At 35.8% G+C, this 16946-nt stretch overlaps 1 protein-coding gene across 30 annotated transcripts in view; it reads right to left on the reverse strand.

Moving 5' to 3' along the window:
• Positions 1-16946, reverse strand: part of ATG4C (autophagy related 4C cysteine peptidase) — a 123298-nt gene that overhangs the window by 93907 nt on the left and 12445 nt on the right. For 16 of the 30 annotated variants that reach the window (XM_015434929.4, XM_015434908.4, XM_015434906.4 and 13 more), the window contains exons 2-3: positions 9406-9549; positions 8185-8268 (exon numbers count right to left, since the gene is read on the reverse strand). In XM_015434929.4, the coding sequence (XP_015290415.1) occupies positions 8185-8268; positions 9406-9481 (160 nt within the window). In that variant the 5' untranslated portion in view covers positions 9482-9549. Of the gene's footprint in view, positions 1-8184; positions 8269-9405; positions 9550-10137; positions 10223-10798; positions 11004-16946 lie in introns of those variants that run through there. The other 14 variants (XM_015434914.4, XM_045369829.3, XM_074005094.1 and 11 more) reach the window with 4 other exon arrangements.

Raw genomic sequence — 16946 nt, forward strand, 5'->3', positions numbered from 1 at the left:
GCCTTGTTGTATAGTTTGAAGTCAGGTAGTGAGATGCCTCCAGCTTTGTTCTTTTTGCTTAGGATTGTCTTGGCTATGCAACCTCTTTTATGGTTCCATATGAACTTTAAGGTAGTTTTTTCCAATTCTGTGAAGAAAGTCAACGGTAGCTTGATGGGGATGGCATTGAATCTATAAATTACTTTGGGCAGTATGGCCATTTTCATGATATTGATTCTTCCTATCCATGAGCATGGAATGTTTTTCCATTTGTTTGTGTCCTCTCTTATTTCCTTGAGCAGTTGTTTGTAGTTCTCCTTGAAGAGGTCCTTCACTTCCCTTGTAAGTTGGATTCCTAGGTATTTTATTCTCTTAGTAGCAATTGTGAATGGGAGTTCACTCATGATTTGGCTCTCTGTTTGTCTATTATTGGTGTATAGGAATGCCTGTGATTTTTGCACATTGATTTTGTATCCTGAGACTTTGTTGAAGTTGCTTATCAGGATAAGGAGATTTTGGGCTGAGACAATGGAGTTTTCTAAATATACAATCATGTCATCTGCAAACAGAGAAAATCTGACTTCCTCTCTTCCTATCTGAATACCTTTATCTCTTTCTCTTGCCTGATTGCCCTGGCCAGAACTTCCAATACTATGTTGAATAGGAGTGGTAAGAGAGGGCATCCTTGTCTTGTGCCGGTTTTCAAAGGGAATGCTTCCAGCTTTCGCCCATTCAGTATGATACTGGCTGTGGGTTTGTCATAAGTAGTTCTTATTATTTTGAGATACGTTCTATCAATACCTAGTTTATTGAGAGTTTTTATCATGAAGCAGTTTTGAATTTTATCAAAGGCCCTTTCTGCATCTATTAAGATAATCATGTGGTTTTTGTCATTGGGTCTGTTTATGTGATGGATCACGTTTATTGATTTGCGTACATTGAACCAGCCTTGCTGCATCCCAGGGATGAAGCCAACTTGATCGTGGTGCATAAGCTTTTTGATGTGCTGCTGGATTCGGTTTGCCAGTATTTTATTGAGGATTTTCGCATTGATGTCGATCAGGGATACTGGCCTGAAATTTTGTTTTTCTGTTGTGTGTCTGTGAAGTGGCTATATTAATATCAGACAAAATAGACTTCAGACCAAAGAATTCACCAGGAATAAAGAAGGTCATTTCAAAACTACTAAGGAGTCAATTCATTAAGAAACAATAATTCTAAATGTTTATGTACCTAATAACAGAGCTTCAAAATAGTCCTCACTTAATGTTGTCAAAAGGTTCTCAGAAACTGTGGCTTTAAGCAAAATGACGTACAATACAATCAATTTTTTTCTCATCATTGTTATAATGAAATGAAGTTGAACAAAAGGATGTTGAGGACCTGCTGTATATCATTTCACTTAATGTCGCAGTTTCCAAGAACCTATCTGTGACATTAAGTAGGAATTACTGTAAAGGAAGCAAAAACTGATAGAAATTCAGGAAGAAATAGACAAATCCACAATGACAGATGTTAAATCATTTTGGTCCCTGAGATACAACTGGTATACCAGAGATAACCCTAAAGTAATTTTTCCTTAATAGCTCTTAGGCCCATCATGTCCTGGTCACCTAAGAGAAGACCTGAAAAAATCCTAGCCAGGTGATGGCATGCGATCTGTGGAAAGATGAGGCTTATTAAAAATAAAATAAATTCTTAATTGTTTTCTTCATAGACAGATCACAGACAAATTGCAACAATTTTTTTTACTTTTGGTATTTGGTCTAGATAATACTAGGAGGGCCATTTGGATTTATGTACTATACACCTTGACATAACAGTACATAGCATGATATAATGAGAAGGAAAAACTGCATAATACAAGGAAATATGTTTGTAGCTCAGAAAGGTAGGAAGATAGGTTTAAAAGTTTGATAAATCAGGACAGATTCAGCATTGTTAAAATAATCTAATTTTTGCAACCATGTTCTAATATTACTAGAAATTAAATAACAAGCCGGGCGCGGTGGCTCACGCCTGTAATCCCAGCACTTTGGGAGGCCGAGGCGGGCGGATCACGAGGTCAGGAGATGGAGACCATCCTGGCTAACACGGTGAAACCCCGTCTCTACTAAAAATGCAAAAAATTAGCCGGGCGAGGCGGCGGGCGCCTGTAGTCCCAGCTACTCGGGAGGCTGAGGCAGGAGAATGGCGTGAACCCGGGAGGCGGAGCTTGCAGTGAGCCGAGATCGCGCCATTGCACTCCAGCCTGGGCGACTAAGCCAGACTCTGTCTCAAAAAAAAAAAAAAAGAAATTAAATAACAGAGACAGAATCAAGTTTAAGAATCTTGTATTAAATTATCATGAATGAATTCACTGTAGATGACTCAGAGGGTAGCAGTGATATAAAACCACTGTGGCTGAAAGCCGCTACCTTCTAAGTACTTAGACTTGTGAGATATCAGAATGTCAATGCCTTCAAATAGAAAGGGAACTGAAACAAAGGAATGAAACTATCCATCAGATAAACACCACAGAAAATGGGAGATGAGTGACACCAGCTAAAGTAATTTCACTAAAATCCTTAGCAAAAGTAACTACTAGAAAATTTCTCTATGATAGAAAAGGAGATATTAAAGAATCAAGAATTTAAGTAGGAATATGATCCAGTTAGAAATACATTTCAAATATTAATTTGAATTCATGCCTTTATAAGAAAAACACTGAAAACATTTATCTGTTCTAGCTTGTCCACTGAAATGGCCTGGGTCAATATCATGCCCACAAAGCACCTTTGCACTCAGATTATGGTCTCTAACACTTTTTCTGCTAAAGAAAAAAAAAAACAAACAATGAGGACTAATGGGAAATTGCTAGCTTCCTATCTGATACTGTAAAGTACAAAGTGGGTCTGAACATGTGGTTTGGAAGAAAACAAGTCGTTTCATAAGATTAATATGGATTTGTTGAAAGATACAGAAGCAAATCTCAAAGGACCTTCCACTGGCCAATGTCACGACAATTTGAGCATCAAAAGATTATTGGTTGAGATCAACCAACATACAGTAAATGTGAAAAGTCATAAGTCTGTAATGACAAAAAGAAAATGTTAGCATTAAAATATCTTAAATGAGGTGAAGAGAATATTATATTTCTGTTGAGGCAACAAAGCAAGTCTTGACAAGGCAGGGCAATAACCTCTACACATGTGTTAGGAACTAAAAATTCACCAAAGTGAATATTTTTCTAGTTATTTAATGTCTCTCATCTGCTGGACTGTAAGTTGCTTGAGAGTAAAGACTGTGTGTTTCAAACCTTTAGCAGTAACCCCAGTGCCTGGCACATAGTAAGCTCTCAATAAATACTTGTGGAATGAATGAATAACTTTATTCATCTAATCCTCTTCTTGTGAATACTTGTTTCCAACTTTTTATTAAAGCTGCAATAAATTTCTTGTACATGTGTTTTCCACACATATGGAGAACTTCTCTGTAAATACTTAAGGGTCTTAGAAATGCTGGGTCGTAAGTTATACATATTCTCTATTTTTCTAGGTACTCGCAAATTTCTCACAAACCGGTTATACCAATTTACCGTCCCACCAGCAGTGTTTCAGTTCCCATTTCTTCATACCCTTGCTAACACTTGATATCATCAAACCTTTAAATTTTTGTATATTATATCTGATAAGTAAGAATAGTATCTCATTTTCATTTGCATTCCCCTTATTACCAGGATATGCATTTTCTTATATTTGGCCATTCAAGTTTCTAATTAGACAGCACCTCTTCATGATCTTGGCTCATTTTTCTTGGGTTGTTCAAGTTTTTATATTCAATGCATATTCATTTGTGGTTCTTTATTGTTTTGAAGAGTAATCTTTCCTGATACATCTTTGCACATACTATAAAATGTATGTGTAAATATATATTTATAATATATTATTATAAATATATAATTATATATTATCTAAGTGATACATAATTATACTGTATAATTATATTATATAATTACATTATATAATTATACAGTATGATTACACAGTATAATTATATAAAATTATACAGTATAATTATATAATTATGATTATAGACTATATGTTATATACACGATGTCTATGTCTATGTATATATACACATGTGTATACATATACATATATGTATTTTTACATATACATACATACATGTGTATATATACACATATGTATAAACATATACATATATTTAATGTAATATACATATATTTATTATATATGTATATTTATACATATTTGTATAAATATCATGTGGATATTTTTAATTTTATCTGGTCAAACTGATTAGTATTTCTCTCTATAGACTGTGTTTTACAGTTTATACAAGTTCTTCTTGGCTGGCACGGTGGCTCAAGCCTGTAATCCTAACTCTTTGGGAGGCCAAGATAGAAGGACCACTTGAGCCAAGGAGTTTGAGACAACCCTGGACAACATAGGGAGACCCTGTCTCTACAAAAAATAAAAATAAAAAATTAACTGGGTGTGGTGGCACACACCTGTGGTCCCAGCTACTTGGGAGGCTGAGGTAGGAGGATCATTTGAGCCCAGGGAGGTCAAGGCTGCAGTGAGCCATGATTGTGACACTGCACTCCAGCCTGGGCAACAGAGCAAGACACTGTCTCAGACTATAAAAAATAAATTCTTCTCTACTCCAGTATCATAACTATTCGTTCTATAAAACAATGCAATTTAGTTTTAGCACATATCATGGAGCCACAGCAAATAGCACATATCACAGCATCAGTAAATGTAGACTAGCTGCTATTAATATGACTGCTTTTACTTTTGTATTCTTACCACTCTAGTAAAAATGCTCTCTCAAAAGTCATCAGTAATTTCTCATTGCCAGGCCCTACACTGTCTACTCAGGCTATTTCCTGCTCTACCTCTTTTAAGCATTTATACACTTTGTGAAACCGCCTTTTTCTGCAAATGTCTTTCCTTTGGTTTCTACAGTAGTATACTATTGTGAATTTTGTGCTCTATATTGCCTTTCCTTTCTCAGTTTAATTCACTGATCCTTCTTCAGTATATCCTTAAAGACAGATATTTTCCACCTCTACTTTCCATCAATGTGATCTTATCTATTGGCCTTAAATGCCACCTTGCTGGGCGGAGGGGGGGAACTTAACAAATCAATATGTCTATCCTTCACTTTCACACAGCCTACCTGAAATAACACATACCTGAATTTAAATTATCTTCCCCCTAAAATTCAGGCTTCCTCTAGTATACCACTTTTGCTTACCAACACTATCATCCAAGATGGAGATATTTAAATCTTTGTTTCCTCTCTGTCTTCGAAGACCCCAAATCCAATCATCTGCCAGATGCTGTTGATGCTACCTTAAAATATCTCAAATCCATCCTCTCTTTTCCAGATCCATTGCCCTATATCAAAGTCATCATGTCCTGCCTGCTGACTTTCAATTCTTTTACATTACCATCAGTTATCTTTTTAAAGCATGAAGTGGAAAAACACTTCCTTTTAGTCTATATTCAACACTTCACCTCTGACACCAAATGTGTGAAGGTTTTTCCCACACCAACCGATATTCCAACTCTGCAGACACCAACCAGGAATCCCATACTTCAATTATGAACTAACTACCTAAAGTTAGCACACACCCCACAGGTTAAGGGCTGTCCCATAAGATCAATCTCCACTTCAGATACCAATCATCAGAAGTAGGTTCCAGATTACCCATACTTCCGTCCAACTTGGCTATAAATCAGCGGTTCCTACTATCCCCTCTTCAGGTTTGGTAATTCGCTATGATGACTCACAGAACTCAAGGAAACACTTGGTTATATTTTGCCATTTATTATAAAGGATGTCACAAAGAATACAGATGAAGAGGTACACAGAGCAAGATCTAGAAGGGTCCCAAGCACAGGAGCTTCTGCTCCCATGAAATTGGAGTGTGTTAACCTCCCAGGAGGTGGATGTGTTCACCAACCCAGAAGCTCTCCATATCCCATACTTTAGGGATTCGTATGGAGGCTTCATCACATAGGCATGATAAATTATCAACTCAATCTCCAGTTCCTCTTCCCTTCCCCAGAGGATTGAGAATAGAGCTGAAAGTTCCAAGCTTCTAATCATGGCTTGGTCTTTCTGGTGACAAGATGCCATCCAGAAACCAACAGAGTCACCTCATTAGAACAAAAGATGCATTCTAATCACCCAGGAAATTCCAAGGGATTTAGGAGCTCCTATGAGACACTCCCATCACCACTATCACTCAGTAAATTCTAAGAGTTACCAACTGTGTTAGGAACTGGGATCAAAGACCGAACACTAGAACAGAAGATGTTCCTAGTACCCCTACCACTCAGGATATTATAAGGGTTTTAGTTCTGAGTCAGGAACAGGGGACAGAAACTAATATATATAATTCCTATGATTTCACAAGCATATATTCAGTTATGATTTTGATGTGCTCCTTCTGGGCATGATCAATGTCCTAGCCAGCATTTGTTTGAACCAAAAATGATATGACATGTAGAAGTCCAAAGCTAGCCCTAAGGTTTCTGCTAATTCTTCACAGCTTAAGGTCATGGTCCTACGTGCTTTTAGCTCTTGCAATGATAATGTGTTGTTTTTTTTCATCCCAGATGCCAAATTTAACCTTTTTCCAGAAAAATTCCTCTTACATCAAGTATTTCATGAGCTTAACTGACTTTACTGAAGATCAGGGACAATAACAAGGAAACCTCTCAATGGACATAACGCCTCCAGCCGCCTTTCTGGCTCTCTCTCTTTTCTTATCCCCTCTTCCCACACCTTTCTCCTTTCCTATATCCCCAATCCTACTCCAGAAAAGAAGTCTTGTATTTCCCTCATTTATAGCTTCTTTATAATTTACTTTTCATCTCTTGATTTTTCAAAGTATTTCTTCCAAAATATATATACATAATGCATCCTAAGAATAATTCTAATAACTTTAATTTTTGAATTCATAAATAATATCACTTAAAATGCTTATATGTATCAGACATATAGATACAAACCCATACTCTCAACCATACATATTGCTATGTTGGTCCTCGGCCCAAAAAAAAAAAAAAAATGACCTAACTCTTTAGCACAGCACTCAAGATCTTCCTCTATAATTTGGTCCTTTTCAAAATTATCTCCTACCATAGCTAAACTGGACATCTCTCTGTCTCCTAAATATGCCCTTTAATATCTCACTGCTCTTGCTTTCATCATGCCATTCTATTTACCTGAAATGCATTCCTTCTTTATCTATCAAATACCTACTTATCCTTCAAGATTGTTGTAAGGACTCAATGAGTTAATGCATGTAAATTATTTAGAATACCACTTGGAACATTATAAATGCTCAATAAATGTCAGTTGTTATTACTACAAGCCATTTACAAGGTTTTAGAAAATTGCTAATAAATGATATACCAAAATAGGTCAACCAAAAATGAAAAGCCATGGTAACAACATACTGTAACACATATTCACTCTCTCTCTTTCTCACACACAAAACATAAAACCAAGCAAAGATGTATATTTAAAAGAACGCCAGTATTAGAGACACAGCCTTGGTTTAAATTTCAGCTCTGCCACTTAATACCCATGTGGCTTTGGACAAATTATTTAACTTCTCAAATTTCCTGCCTTCCCATTCATAAGATGGGAATACCTCAATCTATCTTGTAGGTTTGTTGTGAGAATTAAAGATATTTCCTAAAGAGCCTAGCATGGTGCCTGGCACCCAATGAGTGACACGAATTATTAAAAGAAAATATAAGAAAATGACTGAAAACATTAGTATACGTAGAAATTCAAAACCATCAAGTAAAGTCAATTTCAGATACTGAAACATCCTTCAGAATTGAAAAAAATTATCATTTTTAGATTAACTAAGGTGATACTTTTAATTATCAAAGAATGTGACAAAGAATATTAACATCTCAATTCAAATAATATTTACTTAGTACTCATACTATAAGTCCAAAATCACAGGGATAGAACAAAAGATGACAAGATCCTTATCCTCAAGTAGTTAACAAGAAACCCAAACAACAAAGTAATATATCATGGGCTATAAGAAATACAAATACTTAACAGAAATATTGCAAAAGTAGATTAATCTAGAAATAAAATAATAATAAGTTACATGATGATTTCTACAAAAATTTTTCAATGATTCACAAATTTTGCACTTACCTTCATATTTAAAATGGTAACATTTTCCAAGCAATAATACAGGAGAATTTCTACTAAAATACGTCTTTGTTTTCAACACCCAACCTAACAAAAAAAAGAAAAGAAAACGTTTTGTAATTAAAAGACTTCAGACTAAAAGTACAGCAGCATTTTCTTTTATTTAATTTCAAACCATTAATTATTATTTATGGATGTGCATTTTTTGGCAACAGTTGCAAAATACAATATTTGTACAATGAACTGGAAATACAGGCAATTTATGCTAGTTTCAAATAAAGTTAACAATTTTAAACACACTTTAAAAACTATCCAATTAAAGGGCAAAAGAAAGAAAAAATTTTAATTTTAATTTATTTTCAGATAGCTCACAATGGTCTTTATCAAGTTCTCACAATGTTCTTATAGTACAAAATTTAAACTGCCAATTGTGTTTTTCCTGAATTTGCATTATCAAGGGGTTATACTGAATTCTGTTTTCACACTTATTTTATGAATATGAGCTTTTTTCCTGTTGAAGCTGGTTCTGCCCAAGTACCTGGCACAGAAATGAGGCTGCCTGAAATTGTATCTGAAAAGCCAAGGTATTATCATCACCTCAAATTCTGTATGCTTTAGAACGCTAAAAAAAAAAAAATTACACAAGCCATGAGGATAGTAACATACTCTAGCAACTTAAAAAAAAAAAAAAAAAAAAAAAAACAGGTGCAGTGGCTCACACCTGTAATCCCAGCACTTTGGGAGGCCAAGGCGGGCAGATCACAAGGTCAGGAGTTCAAGACCAACCTGGCCAATATGGTGAAACCCCATCTCTACTAAGAATACAAAAAAAATTAGCCGGGTGTGGTGGTACACACCTGTAGTCCCAGCTACTCAGGAGACTGAGGCAGGAGAATCACTTGAACCTGGGAAGCGGAGATTGCAGTTAGCCGAGATTGCACCACTGCACTCCAGCCTGGGCAACAGAGCAAGACTATGTCTCCAAAAAAAAAAAAAAAGACCACATCATATGCTTCAGTTTCTAAGCTTTCTAAGCAATGTTTATGATGATACTTGGCTCTTTCTTCAGGAGATATTTTTAACTACATTCCTTATAGAAATATTTCATTCAAAGTAAAGTATGCCATTTATTCTCAAGTAATTGTCAGTGACTTAAGAGGGAAGATGATAAATATTGCCAAATATTTCTTTGGATTTATACAATTTTCAAAGCATGATACTTACTATATTTCATGTTGTTCCAAGCAGATATAAATTTAGTTTTTAGCTTGTCAACTTCATCTGTTCCTGTAGCCTCCATATTCAAATTCTAAAGGAAAAGCCATCACTTGATTGCATTCTTCTGTAGAGTTTAATCTTTTATACTGACTTAAAAAATTAAGGAAAAATAAGTAATTACTACATATATGGTTATATGGAGCCATACCTGTTAAAGTTACTTAAGTAATTAAATACAATCTGAACTGGAAATGAACAAAACAATTTCTCTTTTTACGGTCAGAAATAAACAGGAAACCAATTTATCATTTTACAAACAGAAATCTTATAGAGTAAGATATTCTATATTTTAATTACAAAAAACCTTTACTACCAAATATACAACAATAAACCTATCATGCAAAACTAAGCAATAATCTCCCCCAACTGCTCACAATTGAATACAATAAATCAATTTAGTAACACAGCTCTGCTCTGGTGCACTGGCGCAAGTGAGAATATCCAAGATTTATTTTATCTGTAATTAGAGAAGGTGATTTGAAATCTTATTTAAAAAATCTTCACTATCTTCAGAATGGAAGCTTCCACTTATATTGATTAGTCACTACTTTCACATAAAGTCTAATTACTTTGTTTTGTTTTTTAAATAACGTATTTCCTACATTTCCTTCCTATCTCCATACTGCAGCACTTAAAAAATAGAATGGCTTAAATTTATAATGGAAAATGTTGTCTTACTTTAAAATAGAATAAATGTAGCTCATAAGTGTTTGTTTTATTACTGACTTCAGGGAAAATTGAGATGTGTGATATAATCTGAAAAGGAACAAATTATCACTGAAAATGCTTGTGCTTATGTGCAATAATTCACAGACAGTTTACTTTTCAAGAAAAGAATGCTACACAGAACATTACCCTTTTAGGATTATAAATATCTACTCAAAAATATTGATACATTCATTTCTCTAACAATAGACATTCCATTTTATAATATGTATTAAAAGTTACCAATTATATATCATAGTTCTGAGCCAGGAGAAAGCATGGTCTATGGGAAGAACTTAAAAAGTCAATGTGACCAGAAAACAGAAAAGTCTAAAAAAGTGGCATGAGATGAGGCTATAGGGTTATACAGATGCCAAAGCACAAAGGGCCTTATAGACCAGGTTAAAAAATTTGTTCTTTATCCTAAAAGCAATTTGTTTCAAACAGGAATATCATAACCAGATTCAGTAGGTTTGTTTGTTTTACTTCAATAGCAGCATGGAGAAGAACATGGAAAGGAACAAGAGTAGATAATGAGTTTACTACTACAGGTTGAGTATCCCTTATCCAAAATGCTTGGAACTGAAAGTGTTTGGATTTCTATTTTTTTTAACATTGCATTATATATACTTACTAGTTGAGGATCGTTAATCCGAAAATCCAAAATCCAAAATGCTCCAATGGGCATTTGCTTTGAGCATCATGTTGGCACTCAAAAAGTTACAGATCCTGGAAAATTTTAGATTTCTGATTTTTGGATTAAGGATGTTCAATCGATATTATATAGGACTAGGAGATGATAGCTTGGACTGGAGCAGTGAAGATGGAGAAATGGACATCTGAGGAAACACGTAGAAAATTCAGTAAGTGTTGGTGATACAATGGATATGGAAAGTAAAGGACAGGGATATGCCAAAGATAAACCCAGACTTTGGTCGGTGAAACTGAACAGATGGTGCCAATCACTGAGATAGAAAACATCAGGAGAGGGAGAGGTTAGAGGGAGAAGATTATGAATTTGACTTGAGATATGTGGTATTTAAGATGTCTCTGAGAAACACAAGCAGAGAGCCATTCTTTTCTTTCTTTTTTTTTTTTTTTTTTTTTTGAGATGGAGTCTTGCTCTGTCCCCCAGCTGGAGTACAGTAGTGCAATCTCAGCTCACTGCAAGCTCTGCCTCCCCGGTTCATGCCATTCTCCTGCCTCAGCCTCCCGAGTAGCTGGGACTACAGGCGCCCAATACCACACCCGGCTAATTTTTGTATTAGTGGAGACAGGGTTTCACTGTGTTAGCCAGGATGGTCTCGATCTCCTGACCTCATGATCCGCCCACCTCGGCCTCCCAAAGTGCTGGGATTACAGGTGTGAGCCACCTCGCCAGCCTTCTCTTTTTTTTTTTTTTTTTTTTTTTTAAGACGGAATCTCGCTCTGTCACCCAGGCTGGAGTGCAGTGGCGACATCTCAGCTCACTGCAATCTCCGCCTCCCAGCAGGCTGGTCTTGAACTCCTAACCTCGTGATCCAACCACCTTGGCCTCCCAAAGTCCTGGGATTACAGGCATGAGCCACCGCACCCAGCCATTCTTTTCTTTAATCATTAAATTATTGCCAGGCACTGTTCTAGGCACTGCAGGTACAGCCGAGACAACAAAGGCAATTAAATACCTGTTCTCTTGGAACTTACACTCTAGATATATTCTCAGGATGTCAATCAACTGGGCAGTTGGATATATAGATCTGGAACTCAAAGGAGAGGTCTGGGCTAGGCATATTAATTTGAGAACTGCTGATATATAAATGAGAATGAAAGCTATTAACACATTCCTCAAGGACTCTGCTTTTTTTGTTTGTTTGTTTATACCCCTAGCACTTGGCATAGTTCCTGGTACTTAAGGATGATGATATTTAAAGCCCTTCAAGAAATAACCTCTGCCTACTTACTCGGCTTCCTCTTTTACTCTTTCACTTGCAGCAAATGCTGAAACCACATTTAATATTAATATCAAAGTTTCCTGAACTTGGTATATTATCTGGTACCTCATGCCTTTGCATCTGTTCCCTCTACCTGAAGTGCCTTACTACTCACCCTCACTGTATGACTACCATACTATCACGGAGTCCCTGAAACTCAGCTTCAGTTTCACTTCCTCTGGTAAGACTGGTAAGATTTCCTGACTACCCTCTCTAAACTGTAAACTAAGATAGGGGTCCTCCACTCAGTTCTCATAGGATCCTACGTTTTCCTGTATCACCACACTCATTGCACTATACTGTAACTGAGTGTCCTTAAATTCTGCCTGGCACACAATTGGTTCTCAAAAATATTTATTAAAGGAATCAGTGAACTGATATAAAATATAGGTACATCACTAGCGGCACTCTCACCAGAATTAGAATTTTTTTTAACTGACACTAGAATAAAGAAAAGGAAAGAAGAATTTTCCTCAAGAAAACTGCATACATAATTTAGCAAAATCTGGAAAAGCAAGAAAAGGAAAAGAGTTTATAAAATGTGTGAATTATATATAGTGCATCTACATGATGGATTATACATCCATTAAAAATGTCTCCGAAAATGGGGAAACACTATGCAGAATCTGAAACTTATGTATCATACGACACAGGCAAGGGCAGGGACAATGGAGGGGGAATGAAGGGAGTTAGAAAGTAAGAAAGAAGTACACCAAAATGTTAAAAGTAGTTTCTCTGTGGTTTTTTTTTTTTTTTAATATCACAATTGCCCACGTCTTAAACAAAAGCATTTATTATTTGCAGAATTTTAAAAAATTATTTTTAAAAAGTCACCAAGCTTGATCTTCTAGATCCAAAATTTTTAAATCAGAGAATGTACATGCAGGTATCTTCTTTCTAAGTCTGAAAGAAAGAAGGCCACAGGGAAGACTTTGGTTCAGACAGTTCCCATCACCAGCCATCCAGAATACTCTGGACAGTTCACAGCAAGTGTGAAAATCAAGATGCCTTCAACTGGATGGGGAAAAAATGAAGATAGTGCACAATTAGACATGTTAACATGGGGAAGTCTGTCTCTTAGATAATGACTCCTAAGTAAATACATAAGCAAGATAAGATGCTGTGACAAATCCGTGGAGGCAGAGAGTAGAAGGATGGTTACCAGAGGCTAGGAAGGGTAATGAGAGGGTTGGGGAGAGGTGGGAATGGTTAATGAGTACAAAAAAAAATAGAAAGAATGAATATGACCTAGTATTTGATAGCACAACGGGGGATTATAGTCAATAATAATTTAATTGAACATTTAAAAATAAAAGAGCATAACTGAATTGTCTGTAATACAAAGGATATATGCTTGAGGGAATGGATACCCCATTTTTCATGATGTAAGTATGACACATTTCATGCCTGTATCAAAACATCTCATGTACCCCATAAATATATATACCTACTAAGTACCCACAAAAATTAAAATTAAAAACTAAGAAAAGATGCTGTGATAGATACAGAAATTAATGAAATAAATATTCTAACCTCAAGGCACTTAGAGTGGAATAAATTGTTGAGTTGTTATTTCATATTTTTGGTCAAAATTCCTGCTATGTAGCTACACTATTTACTCAGAGCAACTTTACCTCCAAACTTGAAACAACTGAAATGCCTTTGGAACACATCCTTAACCATTCTATGAAAATACTTTCATTATCATTGTTAGAGTAGTTGAGAACAATAAAATTATTATCATAAGGTTAAACTAAACATGAGTTGTTGCTAGTTTAATAAATAATTCAGCACAGTTACTTTTCATATGACTAAAATTAAATTTCATTCTTCTGTAAAGACTGAAACCCACTTTATTTCTGTAAAAAAATTTAAATGGAGCCAGGCATGGTGGCTCACACCTGTAACCCCCACACTTTGGGAGGCTGAAGGGGAGAACTGCTGGAGCCAAGTAGTTTTCAAGACCAGCCTGGACAACGTAGTGAGTTTTTCTCCCTATAAAATTAAAAATTAGCCAGACATGGTAGCGTGCGCCTATAGTCCCAGCTACTGGGGAGGTTGGGGGATCACTTGAGCCAAGGAAGTTAGGGCTGCAGTAAGCAATGATTGTGCCACTGCACTCCAACCTGGACGACAGAACAAGATCCTGTCTCAAAAATAAATAAATAGCCTGGCGCAGTGGCTCCCGCCTGTAATCCCAGCACTTTGGGAGGCCGAGGTGGGCGGATCACGAGGTCCGGGGTTCGAGACCAGCCTGACCAACATGGTGAAACCCCATCTCTACTAAAAATACAAAAATTAGCCAGGTGTGGTGGTGCACACCTATAATCCCAGCTACTCAGGAGGCTGAGGCAGGAGAATCACTTGAACCTGTGAGGTGAAACTTGCAGTAAGCTGAGACAGTGCCACTGCACTCCAGCCTGGGCAACAGAGCGAGACTCTGTCTCCAAAAAAAAAAAAAGAAATAGATATTAAAATGGCTGTTTCTAAAAATCTTAACTTTGGAGAAATCATAGATTATCTTAAAAGATGATCCCTTGAGCCATGTTGGAAAGTAATACAAATTGAGACACTTTATAAAGGATAACCAAAAATTCCTACTGAAGAAGAGAGTTGCCTTACCACATATTAAAACACACTATAAAACTACAGTAAAGTTTAGTACTATTTAAATTTATTTTTCTTATTAGCACAGGATGAAACTAAATAAAACATAATGGAGAGCACAAATATAAACCCAAGCATATTTAAGAATTTAGTACCAAAAAGGAAAAATACTTCACATGAGTGAGAAAAGATGGCTAATTTAATAAATAATGCTAAAATAATAAGCTAGACAGTTTTTAAAATAAAGCTAAATGACTACCTCAATAAATGATGAATTCTAGATGAATCAAATTTTTAAATACAAATGCAAACACGTAAGAATATGTGCACATACTCCAAGGAAACATAGATTTAAATTATTTTTTAAATCTTGGGGTAGAAAAGGCCTTTCTGGCTGGGCATGGTGGGCTCATGCCTGTAATCCCCACACTTTGGGAGGCCAAAGCGGGTGGATCACCCGAGGTCAGGAGTTCAAGACTAACCTGGCCAACATGGTGAAACCTCGTCTCTACTAAAAATACAAAAAAAATTAGCCAGGCGTGGTGGCAAGCGCCTGTAATCTCAGCTACTTGGGAGACTGAGGCAGAAGAATTGCTTTAACCCAGGAGGTGGAGGTTGCAGTAAGCTGAGATTGTGCTACTTCACTCCAGCCTGGACAACAGAGCAAGATTCCATCTCAAAAAAAAGAAAAGGTTTTTCTAAGTATGGTATACAAAACCAGAAATCAGACAGGAAAATGTAATTAAATAAAAATGAAAACTTTGTAAAGAAAGAAGAAAAACAGCATGAGGTTCAGTTACAATCAAACAATAAGGAAAAAAGTTCAATACCAATTACATATATAAAAAGTTAATGTCCTTAATATACAAAAAGGTCTTATAAATCAATAAGGAAAAACCTAACCAGAAAAAAGGCAATTGGAAAAAGAAAAAGGCCATAAACATACGAAATATTTTCAAACTTACTATACCTAAGAAATGTACATTAAATGAATTTTTTTCATCATCACAAGAGATAAAACTGCCAATCCTGAAGAAACAAGCATAATTAACAATAACATAACTATTTCTCCAATTATTAACTCATAAATAATAACATAATTATTTCTCAAATTATTAACTCTTTGATGGCAAAGAATAGCACAGTCAGCACACAACAGACACAAAATCATCTGCTGATGACTAACTTATGGCATATATGTATTACAATGATATAGATCTATGTTTATCACCATAAAAACATATCGAGGGCATAGAGTGAGGAAAAAAAGGGAACAGTATGAATATAACTTATGCATGTTGATACATACATATTCTATATGTATATACATATGCCCACACATGTACATATATACATAAAAAAAAGTCTAGAAGTTCATAATGTTTCTTTTTTTTTCTTTTTCCCCGAGACAGTCTTGCTCTGTTGCCTAGGCCAGAGTGAAATGGTGCGATCTCAGCTCACTGCAACCTCCACCTCCCAGGTTCAAGCAATTCTCCTGCATCAACCTCCAGAGTACCTGGGATTACAGGCATGCACCACCATGCCCAGCTAATTTTTGTATTTTTAAGTAGGGACAAGGTTTCACCACGTTGGCCAGGCTGGTCTCGAACTCCTGACCTCAGGTGATTCGCCCACCTTGGCCTCCCAAACTGCTGGGATTACAGGCATGAGCCACCGCACCCAGCCCATAATGTTGGCGTCTAAGAAATGAACCTCTACTTTGACTTTCCTCTTTGCATTTCTCTTTATTATTTAAATTGTTCACACTGAGCCTCTTTTAAAAAATACCAAAATTATTCAAAAGTAAACTGCTCAAATAAAAAACTGAATACACTAAATTACAAATGTAACCAGGTTATATTAAATTCTAACAATACAACTGAAACTGCTAGACTAAAAAATTGACAGAGAAGATATCCTATTACAAAATTCCTAAACAGCTGCAAAGTTAAAATGCTGAGACCTTTTTTTTCTCCTTTTTAAAATAAAGAACCTTATTCTTGTGATTCTTAAAGACATCAGATTCAGCTATTTAGTCATGTGAAAATTTAACTTCCTCAATTTAATTTCCCATGGCAACTCTAGCTAAATAAAATAACTCGGAGGATTATTCCTTGTTAATTCATAATTTTTGTTTCTCCTTAAAATAAATGGGGTAACATTTGGAAAGAGAAAAAGTAATAAATTAACGCTTTGTTCTATTAA

Source organism: Macaca fascicularis, chromosome 1, assembly GCF_037993035.2.
Source record: "Macaca fascicularis isolate 582-1 chromosome 1, T2T-MFA8v1.1".
In the NCBI taxonomy this organism is placed as follows: domain Eukaryota; kingdom Metazoa; phylum Chordata; class Mammalia; order Primates; family Cercopithecidae; genus Macaca; species Macaca fascicularis.